Consider the following 13,148-nt stretch of genomic DNA (forward strand, 5'->3'; position numbering starts at 1 on the left):
TGATGGAAATGTCCTTTAGTTTTGTGAGTCTTTGTTTACTCCTTGGTTTCGATTGTTATTGTCTTCTTACACTATTCATGAGATTTGAACATTGGTAAACTACTGTTGCCTGAATTTATACCATGTTCTTGGGTTTTGTAATTGAATTCTGAATTTGCATGTTATAGTGATGAGCCTGTCCAAAGGCAAAGCATGACACTGGTTAACCTTTTATCAGACTTTAAAATTGAGAACGGAAATGGGGAATGTGTGAAAGAGACAACAACCCGACCATAGAAAAGACAACATATATATAGAAGTGTCTTTTATAGAATTGTATATTCCATAAATCTAAGAATAAAAAATTTTCATAATTCAGTAAAATATATCAGACCGTTGACACATAGCTAATAACGCTATTTTATAAAGCAGATCGTTTACAATGATACACTTGTATAGCATTTTCCATTAAAACATATTTGTGTGTAGCAGCAGTTACTATCAATAGGTTAGATTATGTATATGTTCCGGACCATATGAGTATTTGGACCATACCCGTATGGTCATGAATCATAGAGGTATGGTCCGACCGTACGCGTATGGTCGGACCATATGAGTATATACTCGTTTGGTTATTAACGGGTCGGACCATATGAGTATTTGGGCCATATAGGTATTTGTTCAAATATGCTTTAGAACGGTTTCAATAATACAATAAAATATATAATTCAAATGTTACATAAACATTAAATGTTGATGCCATAATTAGTTTTCATCGCTAATTGTATTGGGTTAAATTTATTTCCTCATCGTACCGTACCATAGCTATTCTGCATTATCATGTCTTGGTTGTGCACGAACCTTCGCAGCTACACTTTTTGCTTTCGAGTGAAAAGTCAACCTTCTTAGCAGCTTCGGGCAGTGATACCGAGGTCTTGGAAATTCCATAACAGTTATTTAAGAAATTTTGGAAAATATCTTCCCAAATCGACATGTTACTATACTAGCGTAATAACAAATCGATAAGTTGGTATGAAATGTGTTTACTATAGTTGTAACTAGTGAGTAAATTAAAATCCTTGAAACTTATTATTTTTATTTATTTAATATTTTTATCATTATAATTTGATATAATTGCCTTAGATATCGACATTTTAATGACGTGACAACTAGAAGGGTCATACCTTATGAAGAGTAAAGTATTAACTGTAAACGCGTTAATTACCACGACCATATGAGTATATACCCATACGGTCATGACCATTCGCGTATGGTCCAAATACTCATATGGTCCGTAACATACACACACAGAATAACAGATATATATGTATGAAATACAACAATCATGACGATAGTGACTTGATACAACACACTACAATAGTAACTTCTACACATCAAGCTTTGGAAACATTTACTATAGTATGGCTGTGAAAGAAACATAATTGTTTTTATAAAACACAGTTATTAGTCATCCATCTTGCAGAGAAATGACTGATGCTTTATTTTTATAAATTATGCACGATGGACAGGCAAACATCGTGTTTTCATGTTTCAGTAAGTTTATTTAATAGAAATGTTTTTATTTCAATATTCCAACATTGAATATTATGTTTAAAACTATTTTATCTGCAGATACGTATATTTGGATCATTTCGCCAATTAACAGACAAAATTAAGGAATATCTGTCTGCTAGAAACCCACAAGAATTGTTTGCGAAGATCCTGGAGAGATTGGAACATGATTTTGAAACAGGAACGAATTCAAGGTTAAATATTTTGCAAATCTATATATTTGGTATTTACTTGCTTATAGCATGCGTTATAAATCAAGCACTCAACGATTATTCTGTCGCATTTTTTAAAACTATTTTCTACTAGTAGACTACTCGTACCTTTCTACTCTTTTTAAATAAAGTTTTGAGGATTGATTATTAACACCAGGTATACTATGCTGTATTAAAATGACATAAACTTTCAGAGAAGGACTTTTTGTCCTGCAGTCATATTATTTGGCTAGTTTTGTCTGTATTGAAATGAAAATTAAAGTTCACAGTCCACTGAACATAGAAAATGATAGTGCGGATTGGGCATCCGTGTACTTGGGACACATTATTGTTGGTTTTTGTTTTTGCTATGTTTTTTATCTTAACGTTTTTGTGTATGTTTATACTTCCATTTCTATCTTTTTTTTAGCTGAAAGTGTTTTATGAGGGGTATTTTGACGGCTTGAATAAACAGAATTATTAGGTTTTTTTAATTGCACTAGTCATAATGAATAGCTATATATCAATTTCAGAAATTAAAAGATATCAATAATATATTTGTTCCTATCAAATGGGATTTAGGGAGACCAAAAAATATTTTGTGTTTGTGTGATGTCAAATGCAATTCAGGCTAATCTTGAAAATTGCCTGGTCGTTCTATATTTTGGTTTATATGTATAAAGAGTAAGTTAAGTACTGCAGTTGAAAAAAATAATTAGTAATATTTTAATTAGATTTATTTGATAGAATCCTGAAGTTTTAAATTTCCTTTGTCATAGGAAATATCTTGTTAGAGATGCAACTACTGCACTATGGTGTTCTAATAGAGGAATGTCAGAATCTGAATTAATAGAATTATTAGATGTAAGTATACGTATGCGTTGATATTATAATCTTATCAACTTTATAACTTATAATGGTTATATTCTAGTTACTCGATATACACATTTTACAAAAAAGTTAAAAACTAAACAACAATAAATTATTAATTTCTTCCAAAATGAGGGACGAAGGATACCAGAGGGACAGTCAAACTCATAGATTGAAAATAATCTGACAACGCAATGGCTAAAAATAAAAAGACAATCAGACAAATAATAGCACAGAAGCAAAACATAGAAAACTAAAGACTAAGTAACACGAATCCTATCAAAAACTGGGCTTGATCGCAGGTGCTCTGGAAGGGTAAGCAGATATTGCTCCACATGCGGAACTCGTCGTGTAGCTTATGTTATTACAAATCCGGTAAGTTCGGTAGGTCACATACCTGAAAAGGGAAGGGTATTGTAGTAATTATATAAGGAACATATCCGATATCATCTGTGAAACGGTTATTCCATAACGGTCAACTCGTGATGGCGTCTGTAAAATTAACGAAGGAATGATTTCAACTTCACCATTTGGAACTCTTGGTTTAAAAGCTTCGAATTCCTTGTGAGCAGCAATCCTCTATCAAGGAAATCATGATATGAAATACAAGCCCTGGAATGTCGTATCAATTTTGAGATGTATCCTCCGTATGCAGGCGCTGCTGGAATGTAGCTACATAGAAATGGAAAGTTGACAATTGGGAAGCTGAAACCATCTGTTTTGTTGTAAAGTTTTGTTTCCAACCTACCCTAATTGTCAATTTCTAGATGCAAGTCAAGATATGAGGCAGACCTTTAACTGTATCTGCAGTACCCTGGGTGGTTTTTTTTATATTATTTTATCAACTCGCCATAAGCAATGTTAGAAATATTCGTACTTACAATGGTAACACTGATCTGAAAATTGTAGTCTATAATTGAAATTAAAAACGACGAAATGTTTTATTATTTAATATATGTACTTAGTTATGAATCAAATTTTTCATCGGTTAGTTTTTTGAAGGTGAGGGGCAGCAATATTTAATCAAAATGAGTTTTCATACAAATAGGAATTGATCAAAATTTTATTGATCTTGTTCAATTAACAAATTTTTAAGATTTTTATAAGATCTTCAAAAATAGTTGTTTTATTTTTTTACCCTGGGTCCGTATGACCGTAGCCAAATTTAACACATATTATTTTGGAATATTAAGTTTTGAATCATCTTCAAAACCGAAATTAATTTGACTATTTAAGTGTTAAGAAATGAGAGCCGCTGATTATACGTCGGGTGTTTTAGACAACTGTACAATAATTTGGTCGCTTCTTCCTGCGGAGGACTCCTACAATTAGTCAAAGATCCGAGGCTTATATGATCTTGAGGTTGTCATTTCTCTGTGTAAATAACCCCGGGTTAGAAAATCGTAACCATATTTATTACAACTCTTGGGAGTCTTTGGGTTTTATTTCTCTGCGACGTCGCAATTGTGTTGCCGTTTTTTTAATTGTGCGCCACTCGTGTATATATTTAAGACACAACACGCGTCTTACCTGCAATAGTGTAGATCTAATTTTGACGATTTTAATTCTCAAATAAGTAGAACATTTTACACTTGTCATGTGTCCAAGTTGCTTTTCGAGATGTTTCTCCATTATTATAGCTTAAAACATACATTTTGAAAGCCATGGATGAACAAACGGGGCCTTTAAATAGTACCCAAAAGATCCTAAATCAATTAACCTGAGGAAAATTGGGAAATTTCTAAATTTATGATCTGGCAAATTTAAGAAAATTTAATGTATGTTATAAATTATTTCATTCATATTTCAGAGTATATATATCAGATGTTGGTAGTAAATGTATTGTATTGTGATTTGTTTTGACACTTTCAATTTTAGATTCCTAGTGCAATTTGGTCTCCATTTTATTTGTCCCTGTATGAAAATCTAGTAAATCGCAATGGAATCCTTAATTTCTTCCACGACCATCTTCGGCAAGCTGTGGCAAAGAAATATCTTTCAACGAAGGAAGATAAGATTGAAGGTTACTCACGATTAGCTGATTACTTTAGTTCAAAAGAAACGAGCAATCGTACGGTATGTACTGAAATTAGAGAGAACTCTGCCTATTGGGTCTCTAAAAGTAAACGATGTGACAGTCATGTTCGTACTCAAATTAGGTGCATATTGAGGTTTTTAAATATTAACAAAAACAATCAAAAGGTAGATATTCGACTCATTTGCACACAACTTTTTTTCTCATCGTTATAAACTGTTGATGTATATTATATTCTTATCTTCCTCAATACAAAAGAGGTTCGTGTCATAGACTCGGCAGATCAGGTAATTGAAGAAAGACAACTTACCATTGCAAATGATTTTTGTTTTTTCTTTGTAGACATATTTCTTTGTTTTATTTTGATTAATGATATAACACAATGTTAACTGCTGTACCCCTATGTTTGTTATTTTTACGTATTATGTCTTTTTGTTTTGTTAACACGTCGTTTTCAATACAATGAAATTTTATTCGACTCTCATACAAGTGAGAGGTTAGATTAGCTATAAAACAAAGTTTCCTCTACCATTTTCACATACGAAAATGCCTGTAAAATTTTAGGAATATGACATGTATTATTCATTCCTTTGATGTGTGATGTGTTTGAGCTTTTGATGTTACCATATCTATGTTTTACACAGGTTGAAGAGATGCCGTTTTTGTTGTCGAAAGCAAAGAAGATGGATCGATTGAAAGCAACAGTTTCTGACTTTGATGTGTTTTATAGACTAGCTGATGATGAAGATGGAATTTTTGAATTGATAAAAGCTTGGCGAAAGGTGGGTTTATATTCAATATGATGTTTATTTTTTTTTTATGTATTATTTTGTTTGTGCTTGATCGTTTTGTGGTATTAATACTTTGCTATTTAATTTCTTACATGGGTTATATTTGTTACCTATAAGATGGTATAGTTACCTCCACTCAATAAATCAGTAAAGGTTCATTTTTTTTTTATTAATGTGACAAATGGTAAATTGTATGTTAATAAACTACTTTATAACGTCGAAATGTTATCCAATTGTGTTAATTGGCTTTAAAGTGTCAGCTCATCGATCTGAACTGATCAATCATATCCATATAAGGTCTTCGAACATTTCCACTTTTTCTGTGTCTCCATATTGTCTACGAGCGACAAACAAATCTAGCGGAGCAATGTGAAAGATTTTATTTCAATCTATTTACAACATTTATCATATACCTTTGTTTATTAACGTTGTTTTTTTTTACATTGTGGTATTTTCATGATTTAACCGTCTTAAAACACGTATTTTGCGTAATTATGATATATTCCACACCTTTGTGTGTTAAAGTAAATGTCTTTCTAAACATTTAAACATTTGAATATTTGATTAAAAATCATTTGACGCTAGCATTAATTTTTTTTATACAGCTTGGAGGATATTCATTAGCAGAAGAAGCGTACATGTCCGAATTGTTCAAAATACCAAAGACAACTATAAGGGCTGATATCAAGTATTATTGTAAACTTTTCAGGTACTAAACATTAAATGAAAACTAATTTATACTTACAATTTTTTTCAAAAAAATATTCAAGATTGAAAAACGAGCATTGCTCTGTGTAATAAATCTTGAATAGGATTTGACGAAGTTCAGTAGATCAATGATGTGATGATTAGTTCTCCAGACTCTTATTGCGAACGCAATGATACTTTTCCACAGATTTCCCTGGTAGTTACCTGTATGTCCATTTAAAAATTTTGCAGTTCATTTGTTCAATTGAACAAATACAATAGCGATTGTTCTCTGTATAGTTTATTCACTGGGACCTTTATATTTCTTCTAAGAGAAATCTATCACTCATTGAATAATTTACCCGAGTAAAAAATGTATCTGCTAAATAGAAAATACCATATTTAGCATTTAACAACTGCCTGTCAGTTTGTATTTACTCCATATCAATAATATATTTTCAATCTGTTGAATGTAAATAGTGATTCAAACATTAATAAAAGTTGAATTCTGACAAAATTTTCAACATTATTCCTATTTCTTTTTTTTTTTTATGTTTAAACAAAAAACTTTAAATATGGCGATGTTTATATTAAGGCCTTCTTAAAAGTTTTCTATATCGATATCGAATATCGATTGGAAAAATACTGAAGTTTTAAAAAAAATCTACTTTTTGTGATTAAACTAGTGTTAATTGTGAACAGATTGAAAAAAAATATTAATATTGAATAAACACAAAATCACATGCAAAATTTAAATGTTAAACCTGTTATTTCTATTTATATAGCAGATAATTGTTTTACTCAGGTAAGTTAATCAATGAGTGGTAGATTTCCCTTAGAATAAATTTAAAGGTCCTAGTGAATAAACTATACACAGGACAATAGCTATTGTATTTGTTCAGTGGGACAAAAGAACTGCCAAAAGTTTAAATGGACTGGTTACTATCAAGTTACTAATCTATGGAAAAGTATCATTGGGCTCGCAATAAGCAATTGAGATGTTTTATTTTGTAAATTATAGTAAAGTATATTTAGATTTGTTTTATATGTCATGCATGTACTGTAGACGTTAACTTTATTTTTATGTCCCATTTATGGGCATTATGTTTTCTGGTCTGCGTCCGTTCGTCCGTTCGTCCCGGTTAAGGTTAAAGTTTTGGTCGAGGTAGTTTTTGATGAAGTCCAATCAACCTGAAACTTAGTAATCATGTTTCCTATGATATGATCTTTCTAATTTTAATGCCAAATTATACATTTTATCCCATTTTAACGGTCCCATGAACATAGAAAATGGTAGTGCGGATGGGGCATCCGTGTACTTGGAACAGATTCTTGTTGAACGTATGTTTATTTTATGTTTTCCAATGATAAAAAAGGTAATGGACGTCGTGGTACTTACAGGTTATATGTTACAAAATACTGTTTCACGCGAGAAGTTAGTAAAGAGATTGAAATTTAAGCAACGATTATTATGGCAAATTTCATTTGAACATAACCATTTGTCAAAATAGTTTTCGACCCTGGGAAATGACCTGATCTACTGAGGCATGAAATACAATACCTTGATTCTTTACGTTTTGTTTTTATATTTTTAATAAGTCTACTCGGAAACTTTTTCCGAACACTTGGATTGACGCATGCAGCAAAGAAGGTCTATAAGACTTTAGTTAAACAATTAGAACTAAGCTACGACGAAACACACGACACCATTGTGTACAGTGCTTATGATCAGAGTTGGAAATATCGCTGTAATCATCCAGAAGTGATAAAGGTAAACAAAATTATTTGATTATGTCATAAAACTTGGGTAACTGAACATGTTAATCAGATAGCGTAGATTAAAAATTTGATGACATCAGATTCAAAACAAAATAGATTGATGACGAATTGAAGATTTAAGATACAACTCTTGATAATTGTTAATTTTCAAAGATACAATTACAGTTTGTATAGGGAATACGAATTAGGAAGGTTTCAAATTAGTACTTATTTTTAAAAGTGATAGAATAATACAATCAAACTGTTAATTGTGAAATTTGTCATACTATTGTACCGGCCTTCATATTCCTTTGTGGAACTTCATTTTTAACTTCAATTTATGCCCTATGCAGTTATCTGTTATATGGACTTCGATTCTATTAATTTGACATAGAGAACTGTAATAGATCATAACAATCCAACATTGTGACGTTGTAAATATATTACAGTAGCTGTGGTTTTATTATGAATAAAAGGAGATGTTGGTTGAAATCAATGAGACAACAACCAAACCACAAAATATCAGAAGAAATTGACATACAAATCAATATACTTGTATTGACAGTAGAAATATTTCTAGAAACTTAACAGCATTACTTTATTTTATTAGAAGTTCCGTGTGAAATATCAAAGAACGAATAATAAAACATGTGGTTCTAAGAGCCTTTGAGCAGAATAAACCTTTTCTCATATTGTTTTCAGTCAATCTAGTTGTCTAGATTCGCTTTTGAAGAAGTCTATTCATATTTTGATAGCATATCATACGGAAATTCCCTTGCGTGGCTAATCTTATGCAAATCTTTGTTTTAAAACTGATTTGGGATCAATTTTAACTATTTTAACGGTTTTTTACCAGGCATTACAGAATTTAGGAACGGTATACACACAGCTTGGGAGATATGATAAGGCTATATCTGTTTACAAAGATGCAATATGTCGTCAAAATAGAATCGAAACACCAAGTCAAAAAATACAGGTACGATTTACGTCATTCTCAAATACGCTATCTATGAATGCTGCAATATTGAATGATAATAACTAAATATTTAAATGCGTACACTGCGACTATTTCTACTATATTGTTTTTATTAAACTTCAGTGAAAAGAAAAAGATAGATTTATTTCAAATACAACCTCAGAAAAAGATTTACGTAGTCATGGTAGTGACATTGCCTAATAATGATAATAAAAAAAAAAACATAATACTATTTTTGTTATTTCGAGTGCTTGTTTTATTTTTGATTTAAAGGTTTGTGATGGGTTGCTTGGTTTGGCAACATTGTACTTCCAAAAAGACAACATGTTGGAAGCAAAGAAGCTGACGACAAGAGCATTGGAACTAGCAACAAATGTGATTGGAAGGAAACACCATTTTGTATCAGATATTTACACAAAGGTAATGCTATACTTCTGTTTATTCATATAAGAAACTATTTCATTTAACCAGATGCAAGTGAAAGTCAATAGTTGGTCCAATCCAAATATAATAAGGTACATGGAAAACTTTCTGGAGGTCGATTGAACTTTAACATGAATATCACAAGAAAGAGCTAAGGAAAATTTCTTGTTTCCGTTTTACTTATGAATTCATATTTTGGAACAAATGTCTTGCCTTTTACTGATGTTATATTTTATGGTTTAAATATCTCTGAAATCTCTCTTTGTTTTATTTTAATATATGCAATCAGTTAAAAAATTTTTAGACTGCTGTGGTATTTCGAGAACAGTGTACTTTTAGTAACTAATTTACCTGGGCTGAAAGCAGTGAAATCGTGCTTATATGACCTGGATTTTTTTTCACAGTTGCCCTTGTCGACCCTTTTATAATTTTGATCCATGCCGTATTTTTTTGTTTATTTGCTTGATTTCAACGGTCTAAGTGGTCACGAAAACATTCTAACGTGACCTCCATTATTAATCGCTTGACACTTAAAATAACTATTTTTTTGCAATTGAATTTATCGTTCACATGTTCATCGTGTTTGATTTATTTCAGGTTTGTGTCATTTTGAATGACCTTTCGCTTATCTTAATTATCTTGTATATAGTCTCCGTCGGCCACTGTAAATAAATATCTTGACATCATACATGTGTGTAATGTAAAAGAAAACTGCAGTATGATTATATCTTTTCAGCTTGGACAGTTAAATTACGAGCAGCATCGCTTAGATGAAGCTTTGGCTTACTATTTACAAGATCTTAAAGTAACTCGTGGTGAAGTTGGGACAAATCATCCTTACACAGCTAATGTCTTAAATGAGATTGGTCTGGTCTATGATGACAAAAATTACCAAATTGCTGGAGAGCTTTTTGAAGAAGCTTTGCGAATTTTCCTAGGCGCATATGGGAACAATTACCTTGTCACTGGAGTTATCAGGTTGTAAAATATTTTGTAGTTATATTTTAATTCAAAAATTAAGATTTGGATCCATGTATGCATTTAGTCTGAAAGCCTAGATTTTCTTATGAAACCTATAGGTCATATGCAGATAAAGTTATTGGTTGTGCAAGATAAACCTAAGCTTCAATACATTAAGTTACCTTTCGAATTAACCGATATCTGGCTTTAAACATATCAAATGTAAAAGTTGAAACAGTAGCAACCCTCCATCATGATAATCTTGATAGGAAATGCAAAAAGATTTATAATATTGTATCAACCTTAAGGTACACTGTACATACTCGATATCCCGGCGTGGGGGAATGCTGCTATAAGAAAAACTAAGACAAATAAAAGGCACATACAAAACACAAAGGTAAAAATGAACAGACAATGCCATGGTAAAAAATAAAGACAACAAAAAGACAATTGTCCTCTACTTTGAAAACTGAGCAACAAGAACCAATCAAAATATAGAGGTTATTGCAGGTGCTCCGGTCAGGTACTTTATGTGGAAACATATTGATTAAAAATCAAATCAAAACAAAATAAGATACTTGATGATTTTGTTTGTTAGATGTTTGTAACATTTTTATTCTTTTCTAGGTTCAACCTTGGAGCATTCTACTATGGTGATAACCATTTTGCAAAAGCTAAATATCAGTTTGAAGAAGCATACAGAATACATGTAATGTTCCTTGGAGAAAATCATCCAGATACCATACGTGTGAAAGGAGCCCTTGATTTAGTGAAATAAAAATGATCTGGCTTATTAATTAGATTTTACATTTACATATATACATAAAGTGCTAGCTATACGTAATGTATATTTGTGCATTGGCAAAGGTAGACTGATATTCATAAGGGTAAACTAGTTTTGATATTAAATTTGTGCATTATGGTCATTTACAGGGGTAATCTTTGATCATCATGATAATCATATGTTCTTGTTTATTGATTTTTGCATTCCAACAACTGGCTCAATGCGACGACTTAAGCAATATTTATTTATATATTTTTATTTATTTAATCCTGGTACTAATATCATCTTGAAGCCATATACATATATCTTTTAAATTTAACATGTATTCATGTTTGTACAAAAATATGCACATTCACTTAAACTGAATGTTGATTATAAGATTTATAACTAAAAAAAATATATAACACAATCATTCAAATATATATATATATAAACAACAATCATATTTGATTTATAACAATGTGAAACAATTATCCAAACTATTAAAAGTCTAAAATAAACAATGAACAGGACACGGGCTTGAAAATACGTAGATTCCTTTCGGAAGCATTTTATTCTAGTAGCCATCGAATTAACTATTGAATTGACCTCTAAAGTCATCCGATGACCATATAAGCGATGTGAACATAAATATAGATATAAATAGATTAAGTAAACTCATGCTTTTGGATTTTTCTAGGTTTATTTAATTTCATATTATATATGAAAAACAAATGTTTATTATCGTTTTTACCTGTATACGAATGATTTTTTGTGGATCGAATCAGTCAATGAAATGATTTACCTTGGTTTCACTTTTAATGTTGACCTTCTTTTGCTTTAAATAACTTTACACATACAATTCACGTGATATCCATCTCAACACATACAATTCACGTGATATCCATCTCAAGCTAGCTTGCAAGTGAATAATTCTTAATCAATGTTTTTTTTAGCTTATTTTGACAAAATTGAAACATACTGGCTGCTAAAAGCGAATTACTATTTCACTATTTGCATTTCATTAATGATTGAGCAACAAAATTATATATTAGACTTTTTTATATATCTCACAGCTAGTGCCCCTTTAAACTATATGATTCATCACATACGCTTTAATTTATTATCTTTTCAAAATAGCTATGTATGTTTTGGGTAAATATTGTAAATAGTTATTTCTACCTCATATACATTTTTGTACAATGATAATAGAAAGAATTTCTTCAAAACTTTTACAACACAATATTTTTGTTTATACTTTTATATTTTTATACATATAGTCTATTATCTATTGTGCCATATGATAAGATATATGGTATTTTTTTGTTAATTATATTGCATGGCAGTAAAAATAAGGCAACTAGTTTTTAGTTATTCATTGTTTTTCCTTGATGTATTTAATATTTTACTTCTTTATAGACATGTAATTTTGATAGAACTACTTCTACTTGAAACGGATTAGCATTATCAGTATATTTATATATCTGTAATATTCATGACAGAAGACAACTAGTTACAAATAATAAAAATATATTTTGTACATTATTCTTGTATGATATACTGCCTTGATTTTGCCATGTAGTAACAGACAGTTGTTTTGATCTTATAAAAGCATCAAATCTGTTTATATTTCTTCTAAAAAAAAAATGGTATAGGACATCCCTTGGTAAAACAATAACTAAAACAGTATATTTACTAGGGTAAAATGACCCAGTCTACTTGATAGGTAAAGAGCTTAGGACCTTCAGAAACTTAAAAAGAATAGACAAATTCATGTTGAAATGCCAAGAGAAACATCACATGTGCAATTAGTGAATAGAAACTGTCAAACCTCTCCTAGACACAAGTTTGCTGTCTTGAAGGTATTGTTGGCTTCACACATATTTCAGTTTCTGTGTAGTATTTTGCAAACTTGTTTGTTGAAACTTTTTTTCTGTAATTTTTTTGGATTGGGATTTATTGAAAACCAACTTGTTAAATAATTCCATATCAACACTTTACAAAAAAGAATAACAAAATAACCTTACTCATACGTAAATTCAAAGAGACAATGAAAAAGCTTGGTTATGAAATGGATTTTATTTGATTTGATTTTTGGTGTTTTAACAGCACTTTAAAGCACCACATTTAGGCTATTTTGTGG

At 30.6% G+C, this 13,148-nt stretch overlaps 1 protein-coding gene across 3 annotated transcripts in view; it reads left to right on the top strand.

The window, feature by feature from the left end:
• The window catches only part of LOC143079299 (uncharacterized), a 41,307-nt gene extending 28,677 nt beyond the window's left edge, over positions 1-12,630 (top strand). For all 3 annotated transcript variants that reach the window (XM_076254558.1, XM_076254561.1, XM_076254559.1), the window contains exons 25-34: positions 1,612-1,745; positions 2,522-2,606; positions 4,491-4,688; positions 5,292-5,429; positions 6,044-6,147; positions 7,725-7,896; positions 8,740-8,859; positions 9,133-9,279; positions 10,019-10,260; positions 10,870-12,630. In XM_076254558.1, coding sequence (XP_076110673.1) covers positions 1,612-1,745; positions 2,522-2,606; positions 4,491-4,688; positions 5,292-5,429; positions 6,044-6,147; positions 7,725-7,896; positions 8,740-8,859; positions 9,133-9,279; positions 10,019-10,260; positions 10,870-11,020 — 1,491 coding nt within the window. In that variant the 3' untranslated portion in view covers positions 11,021-12,630. The remainder of the gene's footprint in view (positions 1-1,611; positions 1,746-2,521; positions 2,607-4,490; positions 4,689-5,291; positions 5,430-6,043; positions 6,148-7,724; positions 7,897-8,739; positions 8,860-9,132; positions 9,280-10,018; positions 10,261-10,869) is intronic.
• Positions 12,631-13,148: the final 518 nt, after the last annotated feature.

This window comes from Mytilus galloprovincialis, chromosome 6 (genome assembly GCF_965363235.1).
Source record: "Mytilus galloprovincialis chromosome 6, xbMytGall1.hap1.1, whole genome shotgun sequence".
NCBI lineage: Eukaryota > Metazoa > Mollusca > Bivalvia > Mytilida > Mytilidae > Mytilus > Mytilus galloprovincialis.